Below are 14,234 nucleotides of genomic sequence, written 5' to 3'. Positions count from 1 at the left end.
CAGGCACAACCCTGACCTCAGTGATTAAGGTCTCATGAGAAAAGATGAGAATTCTGGAGGCTTCTGAGGGTCTGTTCACAAAACTTCTTTCTCTGGCAGACAAGGTAGAAAAAAAAACAACCAGTCTGGTAGCTGCTTGATACCAGATAAATATACAAGAAAGTTGATTCGAGCTGTTTATTTAAAGGTGACTCATTATGGGAGGGCTCCTGGTCTTTTGATTTAAAACAACGTGGTCAAAAACATGCTGACCACCCAGAAATTTGGTTGAAAAGGTGATTTGGTCAAAATTGAGTATCTTCAATCAACTAGGGTTTTTGAGGGGGGTTTTCTGTTATGTTGTGTTTTGTTTCTGTGTATGTGTGTGTGTGTGTGTGTGTGTGTGTGTGTGTGTGTAGATATACTTTGTTTTTGTTTCTCTTTTGCCATGCCATGTGGCACGTGGGATCTTAGTTCCCCGACCAGGGATCAAACCCCTGCCCCCTGAATTGGGAGCGCAGAGTCTTAACCACTGGACCACCAGGGAAGTCCCTAGATATGGTTTGTTAACTTGTGGGTCAATAACAAGACCCCTTTCCCCTCGGGACAGTGGGCTCCCTGACGGGCACTGGCTTGTTTGACCCAGGGCAGAGGTGGTGGGTGCAGCACAGAGGGATGAAACTTACCAGAGCACAGCTTGCTGGAGGTGGTTGGATTCCCGCAAGGAGAGGAAGAGCTCAGCCATTCCCCGACCCCCGTGTGTCTAGCTTCCCCCCAACCCCACCACCTCCCACAGGCAACCAAGAGAGGGACAGAGGGGCAGCAGCTTGCTCAGACAGAGTCCAACCCCCAGAGCATCAGGAGAGGGTCCTCTTCTCTCTTAACATTCGTGGGCAGAGACGAGAACATGAAACGTCGGACTCAAGATTAACCCTAGCATTTTTCTGAGTGAGTGGGGTAATATATGTCCCTTCTACTCAGGTGTTGCTTCCAGATTATTATTTTTTTCATGGGTATGAATTACTTTAGTAATAAGGAAAAGTAAAACAAACAAGCAATAAAAGAAAACTTAGAAGAATCGTAAGTTTTGAGCAGTACCGTTCCAAGCAATCTTGACGCCTGACACAAAAGGAAAAATGGACACCCCTGTTTACGTGGTGTTGTGTATCTTTCGGGGTTGGGTTTTTATTGCCAGAACATTCAAGTGTTGAAAAACTATTGGAAAATTGGACAATAAAGGTATTAAAATGTACAACCTTGTTTTAATTCTAAATATCTTATTTTTACCCAAGACAGAACTAATTAGATTTTTACTGTCCTGGCTTTAATGGAAGAAAACATAATCCTTTTCAGCATCTTTAATGTTCTGAAAAAAATTAACCATTAAAAATAACATAAAATTATGTACACAGGGACAGACATTTTTCCTGTTGCCTCGGGCTCTAAGACGCCCAGCACAGCACTGTCAGAAACTGATTAGTGAGCTCAGCTGCCATAATGAAGGCTGGGCAGCTTCAACAACAGAGAATTATTTTCTCACAGCTCTGGAGGCTGGAAGTCCCAGATCAAGGTCCTGCGGGATGCGGTTCATGTGAGGGCTGTCTTCCTGGCTTGTTGCTGGCTGCCCTTTTGCTATGTCCTCACAAAGCAGAGAGAGAGAGATCTCGTGGGTATGGCTTCAAGATATGAATTTGAGGGGGATCTGTGCAGTCCACAGCCCCTATCTTTCTTTACATTTCAGTGTTTTACTTCTTTCTGGATTTGTCTGCATTAATTTTGATTTTCTAAACATTGCACTAGGATATTATTTCTCATGATGGTTGAGTTTTTCAGTGCCCCCTTAAGTTTTGCAGCTGAGGTGAGTGCCTCACTCTTCTCACCCTAATCCCAGCCCCAATTCTGAGGCCTCTCAGCTGACCTCCTCTTGTGGCCCATTTAGGACACTTGACAAAATCACACCTGCTCCAGAACTTAGCTAGCAACAGCCACTTACGGAACCCTTGGCAGGGATGCTCAGAGGCACATGAAGACCCACTCGGCATTCAGCATCTGTGCTGGGCCCATCCTCCGTCACCCCTCCATCATCATTCCTCCATCATACCTCGATCATCCCTCCTTCATCCCTCCATCATCCCTCCATCACCCCTCCATGATCCCTCCTCCATCCCACAATCACCCTCCATCATCCCTCCATCACCCCTTCATCACTCCTTCATGACTCCTCCATCATCCTACCATCATCCCTCCATCACTGCTCCAACATTCTTCCATCATTCATCCATCACCCCTCCTTCATCCCTCCATCATCCCTCCATCATCCCTCCTTCATCCCTCCATCACCCAACATCACTCCTCCATCATTCCTACATCATTTCTCCATCATCCCTCCTTCATCCTTCTATCATCTTTCCATCATCCCTTCTTCATCCCTCCATCATCCCTCCATCATCCCTCTTTCATCCCTCCTTCATCCCTCCTTCATCCCTCCATCACCCCTCCATCACTCCTCCATCATTCCTCCAATATCCCTTCTTCATCCCTCCATCAACCCTCCATCGCTCCTCTATCAGTCCTCCATCATCCTTCCTTCAGCCCTCCATCATCCCTCCTTCATCCTTCCATCATCCCTCCATCATCCCTCCATCACCCCTCCATCATCCCTCCTCCATCCCACAATCACCTTCCATCATCCCTCCATCATCCCTACAGCCAGGCTCCCTGGTCTCGACTCTGTCACCACCAGACCCTGGTCTCCTGGATCTTCAACAAATGTCTCCAGACCTCTCCTCCCCCTTCCCATAGGCACAATTTTTGGATGGCTTGTCCTTATCCACTGCCTTTATTTTTCACCTTCTCCTTCTGTGCTAACCCTCACCAATGCGGATGTCAGAAATTCCACTCCTAAAGATCAGGAAGTACTTCCAAATTCCAAAATCCAAGTCGGATTTGCATTCCCCAAGCAATCATTCTCTGTGTCCTGTCTGTGGCCTCTGATATAGCCAGCCATCACCTTCGCCCAGAAGTCCTCTTCTCCCTCAGCTTCTCGTTTCTTCTCTTTAGTGAATCCTGCCTGAGGTCTTCCTCTGTGGACATTTCTATGTTCTTTCCCCAATCCCTCCCCTCCATCAGGGATCACAGCTAAGACTTGCTCCACCAGCCTGTGTATCCGACCGCTGACAAAACCATCGTCCACCTTCCTGACCATTAGGCCAAGCTTGGAGCTCACGTTTCCAGCTTTCCACAGACACCCAGCTTGCTCACAGCACCCTCACCTTCCTCTTGTCCTCCCTACTCCCAGAACAGGGCCTCCACCATCTGCCTCCACGCCCCTGCTCTGACCCATCCCCTACCTCTCCCTACAGCTCCCTCATCAGCCCTCAGACGTGCACTGTGCGTCTGTGCAGACAAGCACCAAGTGCTACTCATACACCCTCCAGGAGGGGTGCACCCACCAGCTGCATCAGAGGCCCTGTGGTGGGTGCTACACATGGTCTCCAGACACCTGAGTGAGGGGCTGGAAATCTCCATTTCCACAGGTGATTCTGATGCACAGGAAGACACCCTGTGTTCAGCTCTCACCCATCAGCCGTGCCAAGGCTCCCGCTTTCATAGGAGCCTCTCCTGCACCCTGACCTGCTTTGGCCTCACCTGACCCTCTGTGTCTAGATCCTATTTCCTTTCCTCCCACGTGCTGCATATCATTTCCTGCTTTTGTTTAGACGTGTGTTTCTTGCCCAGCATCCAAATTATAGCAGCGGCCGTGTCTTATGTGGTGTTCCCCAAAGTCCCAGAAGGGGGCGCTGAGCAGAGTGATTGCCCATGTCTGTTCAATGAGTGATGGAGCAGCGCGTGGCCACCCTGCTTCCCAGCCCAGCCTCTCGCTTCCTTCCCGCCATTTTACAATCCTGCTCCTCCCTGTGCAAACGCGCTCTTTTTTTTCTCCTACCATTTTCGAAAACTTAATAAATGCCTCCTGAGTCTTTACTTTTAACAAGCCTAGGAGGCACCCCAACCCAAGCCCATTTTACAGATGGAGAAACTGAGGCACAGCAGTGCAGTAACTTACCCAAGGTCATGGAACAAGCAGCCATAGAACAGGGCTATAGAGCAGGGCTGCAGACCCGGGCACTCTGGGTGCAGGGCTCACCTCCCTCTGCCCACAGCTCTCGTGCTGCTTCACCCCCTCCTCTTCTTCCCCAGCCCCCCACCATGTTGGCTTCTGCACCCACACGTTTGTACGCACACCATTCACCCAAGCACTCCTTCCACAGGTGCCCCATCCCTCCTGCCCTCATCACTGGCAGCCACAAAATCTGCCTTCTCAGCTACCCTTGAGCTGCATCCTGACAGCCACCACTGTTAATACATGAGTACTTACCTTCGTGGTAGAGTGGAAGGAGCGTGGCTTTCACGTGAGACTGCTCATTCCTTACCATGGTAGCTAAACTTTCTGCACATTAGTGTCCTTTGGTATACAGTGGGGATCCCACTCATTTCCTGAGGCTGTGGGGAAGACATTAATATGCAAAATGCTCCACGGGCAGAGTGGGTGATAAAAAGGATAATAGCGGTAATAATACAGTTATGGTTTGTACACTGTTTCACGTATGGATACCATTGCTTCCTCCCGCAGAATAGGTAAGAGGGTTTGGGGACATAAATGAAATATGGCGTCGGGTCCACGTAGGGAGCTTTTACTCAATACGAGCTATTTTTATTTAGAACATTTAATTAGAATCTTGGTAAGATCATCCTAGAGATATTTTGAAATTCAGTGAAAATCTGAAAGGAAAGTTCATTATGTTTGATTGGGGGCATAGCATGCTTGAGAAATAATAACATGGATATAGTCTTTATGAAAAAATGAATGTCCCTTTTGCCTTTTGTAGCCTACCTACTTATCTCTCTAGTTAAAACCAAAAAACTTTCCATTTATTGTTTACAAACAAAAAATTTTCTATTTATTATTTAGCCAAATATTTAGTTTGGCAACAAACATATTCAACACAGCCAGATGTTTAGTTTGGCAAAATATATTGGGTTTCTCAAGGATTCGTGTGTTTTTCTTAAATCCCAAAAGAGGCAGAGCTGTCTAGATAGAAGCAGCCTGTTGAAAGTCAGCTTTTATTTGTAATTACCTCCACATTTTCTACATGCCGGCACAGGCTACTTACCCCCTGGGAAAATGAATGCACAGGGGTCTATCAGCACCTAGTCAGAGCAGGGCTTTCTATCTGCCTTTGTTTTGCTTCATTTGTGTTAACTTAAATGAAACAACACATTCTGATTTTAAGCTTAAAGACAACATGACTAGATGGTTGGTTGTATTATGTGTAACAACTGGTTGTTGTTGTTGAAAGACGCAGGCATTTGTCAAAAAATGAAACATTACATGGAGAACAGGCTTGCATTCTGAACCCGCTCTCATAATCCCCGGAGCATGCACCTGAAAAGTACATGTTCCGCGATGGAATTCAGGGTTGATAGAAATGGGGAGCTTATGCACCCCAGAGGCACTTCATTTTAACGTCAGGACTTCACCACTTCCCAGACCCATAGCAGCCCCCTGCTCCTTCCCAGCCATGGCCTTTAGACCTCAAGCCATGATAGCACACTTGTGGTTACAGGTATGTTTTTCTTGACTTATGTAGTCTTCTTATAAAAGGACATCTCACTAAAAGATAATCATCTCCAGTTTCTCCTGAAAATTGGTAGATCTCCTGATCTTCATTCCTGATGACAACAATCACCAGCTGAGAAGCAGCTGCCCCATCTTGGCACATTCTCCCCAGTTTGCCACACTCCTCACCCCTCCCTATTGCCTCATTCCCTCTGCTGCACTCTGGAGCCTCCCCTACTCGATCTCTGAAAGGACTTTGCCTGCCCTATCATTAAGGAAGTCCATCCTTCATGCCAGAATCAATGATTAGGGTCATCTCTGGTCTTATTATGTAAATTGGTTTTGATCTTTTTAATACAAATTTTACTGAGAACTTAAATATGTCAAAACCAAAGTACAGAGATGAAAACTTTCATGTAAACCCATACTTTGATTACACTATTGCTGTGATGAGCCTTACCTCTAGCTTTTACTCACAATTTCAAATAGAGTGATGCCCATTGCCAGCGACACTTTGGAAGAAGTGACTTGTGGTGCCAGAAGAATGGGGGGAGGGGAGAGGCAGAGAAGCAAGAGATAACAGGGAGCTTGTATTCCTATCAAGGTACGAGTGCTGGTGCTCATTAAAAATTTTTAAGCTTTGTATTATTGCTCTCTTTTTAATTATTTTTATTTTAAAAAGTTAAATTATTTATTTTATTTATTAGTTTTTGTGTGTGTGTGTTACGCGGGCCTCTCACTGTTGTGGCCTCTCCCGTTGTGGAGCACAGGCTCAGCGGCCATGGCTCACGGGCCCAGCTGCTCCACGACATGTGGGATCTTCCTGGACCAGGGCACGAACCCACATCCCCTGCATCGGCAGGTGGACTCTCAACCACTGCGCCACCAGGGAAGCCCTAAATTATTTATTTTAAATGAGTTTTTTATTTTATTTATTTATTCTATCAGAACAAATTTGACAGCAGGTTGTGGTCTAAGGGTAGTTACTAGTTTGTAAGCACTACCTCTCACTCTGTTTCTTGCTGAGTTGGCCCCATAGACATAACCACTGTGGCTAGCACTAGGATTTCTCCGTCATTCTTCTCCCTCCATCCCCCAAATAAGATCCCAGGCTCCAAGTGACCCATCTATGAGATTCCTACACTTACTCAGTTTATTAGCAAAACCGAGCTGACCGACAAAACAATGAGCAATAAACATTGCCCATCCACATTCACTGAGTCAGGCTAACGGTTCTGTCTCTGCCTGAGTTAGGAGCTGCCTGATTTGACTGTTTGGGATTTTATTTAGCTAGTAGGTCAACCAGCATAGATTTTCTTTACCCATTGGGGCAAGTGCCAGTTACTTGTTAATGACTGCACCTCTGTAACTGCCCTCCAGAGTTTATAGTCTGGAAAAAGTCATGTATGCAAACAGCAACTCCAATGCTAGGTAAGCCTGGGGATATTAGAGGTGTCTCAGCTGGGCTGCTATAAGAAATTACCATAGACTGGGTCACAAGTAACATTTATTTCTCACAGTTCTGGAAGCTGGGGAGTCTGAGATCAGGTCTGCAGATTTGGCATCTGGTGAGGGCCCTCTTTCTGGTTTGCAGACAGCCATCTTCTCTCTGTGTCCTCATTCGGTGCAGATGGAGAGCAGAGAGAGAGGAAGCAGCTCTCTCCTGTCTCTTCTTATAAGGGCACAAATCCCATTCATGAGGGCTCCACCCATGTGACCTAATTACTTCCCCAAAGCTCCACCTCCTAATACCATCACACTGGGGATTAGGCTTCCTCATATGAATTTTGGTGAAACTTTAGGACACTCCACCAAGTTGATCAGGGAAGAAGTAAGGAATCATTCTCAGATCTTCTGCTGCCAGTTTCTTAGTAACTAAAGCATATGTTGAAACTCAAAACCATAGTTTCCTTTACTGGCAAAAGTAGAAAATAGTTTTGGTCTCTGCTGAAATGAAAAGCAATATCTCAGTGCTGTGTATTTTTGCACAAACACCAAAGCTATCGTGATGTAGGGTAAATGGAGAGAGAAATGCCCTCCTACTTTAATGCTACTAATATGAAACAAACACTGAAGGAAGAACTATCACTCTTCGCTATACACACTGAGAACCTCAAAGATACTTAACATTTCAGACACTTAGATTGTTGTTGAAGCCATTCATCAATGTAGGTTGCTCAGTGTGTGGAAAGCGGGGGGAAGTACTAAACTAGGGCATAAAGCAATTCTTGCTAACATTTTCCTCCTAGAAGCTTTTCATGTCAAGCAGAGTGATGTGCTTCTCTACCCTATCATGAAGGAAACTAAATAAAACCTGAGCCTCAGGGATGCAGGCAGAATGCGTTGCCCATATGAATTCATTTCATCTTAACCACAACCCTATGAGACTGGTAGTTATTGTTTCAATTCACAGATGAGGAAACTGAGCCCCGGAGAAGTTAAGTGACTCAGCCAAGGCCATGCAGCTGATGATTGTGGAACCTGGAGCTGGACCCAACTTTGTCTGACTCAAAAGTGCTGGCAATTATTTAGTGAACTTCCTGCTTTCAGACAAGTAGTGGTCACCATATAAACAATGAAAATAAAGAAACAAAGGAAATAAAGAAAGAGGTGAATGGGAGAAGCATGTCCGTGGGAGATGGACTTGGGAGCTGAGGAAGCAAGATGGAAGGGACTGTCTGAATCTCAGGTTTCCAGTTTAGGGATCTGAAATTGATGACACCATTAGCAAAAGTAGACGAGTCAAGAATAAGAGCTGTTAATGGGAGATTAAATAGAAATAATAGTTTTAGACTTACAAGTTTGAGTTTTCAATAAGGCACCCAAGTAGAATTCCAGTCATCCACATGGGTGGTGGCCAGTTCCAGAGCCATTAATGAGCAATGCTTGGATATAGTTTTCCATCAGCTGAATATCTCTTAGACACATCATCCAACACAGCTGTCACCATTTTAGCAGCAAGACTATCAAGGAAAAATGCTTACCTACTTGTATGTGCCTATTTTATTTAAATCTCTCCCTTAAGAAGCTTACAAAAATGGACACAATGCAAAAATATTTTTAAATTAATAAACTAACATACAAGGAATATGAAAGATAAGATAGAAACAAAAATGAGGATGATGCAATAAAATGAAAATCAAATAGCAAAAGTTGTGACCACATTCAAGATGCACACGGGGAAGGAGGCAAGACAGTGAAGTTTATTTGTCTGATGTTAAGTATTGATACCTCAGCTTTCTTTTTGTTTCCATTTGCATGGAATACCTTTTTCCATGCCCTCACTTTCAGTCTGAGTGTGTCTTTAGATTTGAAGTGAGTCTCTTGTAGGCAGCATATAAATGGATTTTTTTTTGTAACCTATCAGCCACTCTGTGTCTTTTGATTGGAGTACTTAATCCATTTACATTTAGAGTAAATGAAGATTGAGGACCCTGGAGTCAGATTGCCCACCTGCAAAGCCTGGTTATTCCACTTACATAAGTTATTAACCTCTCTGTGTTTCCCTTTCCCATCTGCATAATGGGGATAAAGACAGGCATTCTTTCATGGGAATCGTTGTGAGGATAAAGTACGTGCATACATACACTATTGCTATTAATTGTTCCGAAATTTCCAGCAGCCAACACAAGTGCAGTGCTTTAGTGTTCATAAGGTGAGGTCAAATCACTCATTCATTAATATATTTGAAACCAAGCCACATCAGGCTGCAGCTGGATGCTCCACTGGGTCCCTGACCCAAGCTCTAACAAACGGGCCCTCATAATCATTAGTCTGTAGTGAACAGTGAGCTCAGTAACTTCCTTATGGAAAACGTTTAACACATTGAGGGGGGAGGTTGTTAGCTAGAACACCTCTCTTTTTTTTTTTTTTTTTTTTTTTGCTGTACACGGGCCTCTCACTGTTGTGGCCTCTCCCGTTGCAGAGAACAGGCTCCAGACGCGCAGGCTCAGCAGCCATGGCTCACGGGCCCAGCCACTCCGTGGCATGTGGGATCTTCCCAGATCGGGGCACGAACCCGTGTGCCCCACATCGGCAGGTGGACTCTCAACCACTGCGCCACCAGGGAAGCCCTAGAACATCCCTTAATGCATATTTTAATCAAATACATTCTTTGGTAGAGTGAGATCAGGTGGAGAACATTGCGTCCAGTTTAATCCAAGTTCACTGGATACAGAGGAATCCACAGATGGCCCAGGAATCAGGCCATTTTCCATAAATATTATTTCATGCCTCTGAGTTTTGATGATAAACACTGGGAAGCTGTGGGTTCCAGTCCTGCTCTCCAAAAGGTGCCTGAAACTCAGATGCCCTGAGCTCCCAGGTGAGGGCCGATCTCCATGCTGGGACATGCAGCTCACCTGGTTGGGGTGACTCTCCTTCAGAGAACTGTGAGGTCTGATCCGTTCTCCCAGGAGCCCCAGGCAGCAGAACTAAGTGCTCCTTAGACAGCAGTTCCGAATCTTCAGAATCAGATGAGCACCAACACAGCAGGAACGCAGTGGACGTTTGATGGATAGAGGAAGGCGAGGAGGAAAGAGAGGAGAAGCCAGGAGCAGAGGCTTGTGTTAATTACACCTCGGTCAATACCAGTCACTTGGGTTATAAAATAACCTCAATAAACATGCATTTACTTTATGCCACATTCCCTGCAGGTGAAACTTGCAAAACAAACAGCTTTCCAAGTGTGTTCCAGGAAACTGAATGAGTGGTCTCTCTGTGTAGCTAGAAGTCAGTTAAATATTTGGAGATGGGAGAAATTATTTGGATCATGGAAGAAAGAGCTGTTTCAGGCTGTCATCAAACATTTATCAAAAGTTCAGTTATAAGGACTTCTTGAAGTGACCTGAGCTCTTCTAGAGACTGAGCATAATTTTCTCTAGGCTTTACTAAGCCCAAATGAGTCCTTGACGTTGGATTTCAACCCCACTCCCAGAGCTCAGTCTCTTCATTTATCACTGAGGTCACATCAAACCCACAGTGGAAGCCTGCTGCCTGGAAACAGATTGGGCAGTCATTTATCAGGGAGAGAAGCTCGTTTGCTGCACCCTGATTCCATGAAAAGCAAACCATTTCTCCCACGGCCAGTCTGTTCTCTTTGCCAGGACTGTTGTAATTTTTACGGCACAGGATCCTGTCTGTTGATTTAACAGCTCATGCCTCCCGTCAAGGAGCAAGATGTTTTCCAACTGCCTGCATATACCTCCAAATCATGTCTTCCCCCTAAGTCATGAGACAAGAGATATTAGCAAGCTCTGATGGAAAAGTGTAACTGTTCTTAAGAAATGACTCTCTGCATTTCCACCAAGGTTAGCTGACAGTCTGCTTCGTGGTTCTAATATTTTAAATGGTTTGGTTTTGCTCCCACACTTTTAAGTTGCGGATTTATGGCAACAGTAGTATTTCATCCATCTTTTTCTAGAATGATAAAATTCGCTTGAGGAAAGGGAGGAAGAAATCTTTCTCTTAATTCCTCTTTCCCCTTCATATATATATATATATATATATGTATGTATATATATGTGTGTGTGTGTATATATGTACATATATATATGTGTGTGTGTATAAATAGGTATATATATGTGTGTGTATATATGTGTGTGTATGTATATATGTGTGTATGTATATATCTGTGTGTATATATATGTATATTATGTGTGTATATATGTATATATATGTGTGTGTATATGTATGTGTGTGTATATATGTATATATGTGTGTGTATATATGTATATGTATATGTGTGTATATGTATATATATACGTGTGTATATGTATATGTGTGTATATGTATATATGTGTGTGTATAAATAGGTATATATATGTGTGTATATGTGTATATATATGTGTGTATATATGTATATATGTGTGTGTATATGTATACGTGTGTGTAGGGGTGTGTGTGTATATATGTATATGTGTGTATATGTATACGTGTGTGTTTGTATATGTATATGTGTGTGTGTATATATGTGTGTGTGTGTGTGTATGTATATGTGTGTATATGTATATGTGTGTGTGTGTGTGTGTGTGTATAAAGTTTAGTGCAGTGGTCTCAATTGGGAGCAGTTTTGTTCCCCAGGGGACATTTGGCAATGTCTGGAGACTGTTTTGGTTGTCACACTGGAAGGAGAGATGCTCTTGGCATCTAGTGAGCAGAGGCAGGGATGCTTCTCAACACCCCTGCTGTGTGCAGGACACCCCCCAACAAAGATTGATCCTACCCAAATGTCAGCAGTGCCCAGGTTGGAAGACTTGCTTTAGTGCTACCCCCTTCACTGGCATTATTAGAAGGCCATGTGGGTCATTGGACTGCCCTCTTGCCGTGTTCCTGTTTCCCTTAGCTGTTTCCGTGGTTTTCGCCATCTTCCTGGCATCTTGAATGGGTGAGTTCTGTCCGTTTTCCTTCTCAGTCATCCCCACTGAAACCCTCAGAGTTGGTTTTTATCTTTACCCTCCGTGGAGTATGCCCCCCACTGGTCACCAGGTGCCTCCTCTTCAAATGCCCCCGAGAGCTTTCTCCACCTCTGATTGAACTCCTCTGGGGCCCAGGGGGATGAACACCCGTCCCAGAAATCACAGCGCAAGACCCGCGATGACCCCGTGTTCTGTCCTCTCAAGTATTTCCAGGGTCCTTTACTGACCCCCGCCCCGTCCCAGCTGAGGGCCTCCCCCAGGTCACCCCTCTGATATTTTGTTTCCATTTCTTCCCCTGGAGCCCTCGCCCACTGCAGCGGACACGTGAGTGATTCCTTTGGGCGTGTGCTTCCCACGGGCGCATCCCTCAGCTTTGACCTTCCACCACAGCTGAGGACTCTCTCTCTGTTCCTCCCAGGCATCATGCCCCGCCCGGCTACCCGACGGTCAACCGAAGTGTAGTCTCTCAATAGACATTTATTAAGTGCTTCTTCTGCACCAGGCGCTTTGCTGTTGTGTGTGTCTACAGGTTAACAGAACATAGTCTCTGCCCTTGTGGAGCTCACAGACCAGGCAGGGAGACCAAAGAAAGACGGAGAGGACGTCCATACCAAGAGTCTGACGGCAGCTCCAGGGCTGCATTTCAGTTCAGCCTTCCGAAGCTGTGTTCCAAACTATCCCGTGCACCTAACCACTCCAATAAAAATTAATTTAAAACATAAATAAATAAGCAAGCAAGCAAATAAATAAATAATAAAATAAAATTATGCCCCAAAAAACTGGGGGACCTTCAGGACGTGTAAATGAATACATTTTTATAGGTTATATACAAATACTAATAAAGAATCTATTTTTTAAAATATAACCAAAAATAGAATTTTCAAAAGGATGAACTTCAAAAGTAAACACAAACAGAATAGGTGTTACAAATTAATGGTAAATGTGAATTAGTAACAGGAATCATAAATACAAATTAATAGTAAAAAGAAGTAGAAATTTCCACTTATCTTCATTGGAAATCTTGGACTTTTCCTTCAGCTCCATGTGGGTGATAACTCTCTATTCCTCAAGGGACGATAAACCACCCAGGGACCAGTAAAGGCAGAAAATGGTTAGCCCCTGTATAAGTCTGCCCAGGCTGCCATAACAAAGTAACACAGACTGGGCAGCTAAAACAACAGACATTTATGTTCTCACAGTTCTGGAGGCCAGAAGTCTGAGATGAAGGTGCCGAAAGGGAAGGTTTCTTCTGAGGCTTGTCTCCTGGGCCTGTAGAATGCCACCTTCTCACGGTGTCTTCACATGGTCTCTCTGGGTGTGTCTGTGTCCCAATCTCCTCTTCCTATAAGGACCCCAGTCATACCAGATTGGTCATACTAATGACCTAATTTAATCTTAATTCCTTCTTTAGAGACCCTGTCTTCAAATACAGTCACATTCTGAGGTCCTGGGGGTTAGGACTTCAATATATGAATTTGGGGGTACACAATTCAGCCACGACACCCCCTCCCCCAAGGAGGCCAGAGGAAAGAGTGTGCATCCTGTAACTGAAGGAGCCTTTCCCCGCCTGCTGAGTCCTCACCCCCGCCTGCTGTGTCTCTTTCCTTTCAGGAGCCCGAGAGGCAGTACATGCACATCGGCACCATGGTGGAGTTTGCATTCGCCCTGGTGGGGAAACTGGACGCCATCAACAAGCACTCCTTCAACGACTTCAAGTTACGAGTAGGTACGTTGTGCAGATCTGGGGTGGGCTGTGGAGAAGGCCTGGCGTCAGGAACAGATTCACAGAAAGGTCGCAATCCTTGCGATGTTGGAGCAGTACAATGACAAATGCATCATTAGAGCAGCAGAACTGGACGGCAGGTGGAAGGGCCCAGGGCAGCTATGAGCTCCTGAGGCACTTTTGAGCAAATTAGAAAAAAAAAAAAAAAAAAAAACACCTGCTTTGGTTGCACCCAGGCTGCAAGCACTTGGTTTCAGAAGTGGACCCTGAGCCGGGTCTCAGTCTCTCCAGCCACGGTCATTTCTGCAGGTCATGGTAGGCTCAGCCTTCAGCCATGCCAGGAGCTGATGCAAGCCTGACTGTAAAACCCTCCATCATTTTATGATAGTAGGACCCACTATGGGCTATAAGATGCATCCAGACTTCAAAGTTGTAAGACTGTTTTTTTAAAAATGCATCTTGGAATTGTTGGAATAGTCCCCATACTCCTGGGGTC

At 44.9% G+C, this 14,234-nt stretch overlaps 1 protein-coding gene across 1 annotated transcript in view; it reads left to right on the top strand.

Annotated features, from left to right (window-relative positions):
- ADCY2 (adenylate cyclase 2) overlaps positions 1–14,234 on the top strand; it is a 432,035-nt gene that overhangs the window by 409,719 nt on the left and 8,082 nt on the right. The window contains exon 23 of the mRNA XM_060009679.1: positions 13,627–13,741. Coding sequence (XP_059865662.1) covers positions 13,627–13,741 — 115 coding nt within the window. The remainder of the gene's footprint in view (positions 1–13,626; positions 13,742–14,234) is intronic.

This window comes from Delphinus delphis, chromosome 3, assembly GCF_949987515.2.
Source record: "Delphinus delphis chromosome 3, mDelDel1.2, whole genome shotgun sequence".
Taxonomy (NCBI): Eukaryota; Metazoa; Chordata; class Mammalia; order Artiodactyla; family Delphinidae; genus Delphinus; species Delphinus delphis.
This window is presented reverse-complemented; position numbering and strand designations above follow the sequence as displayed.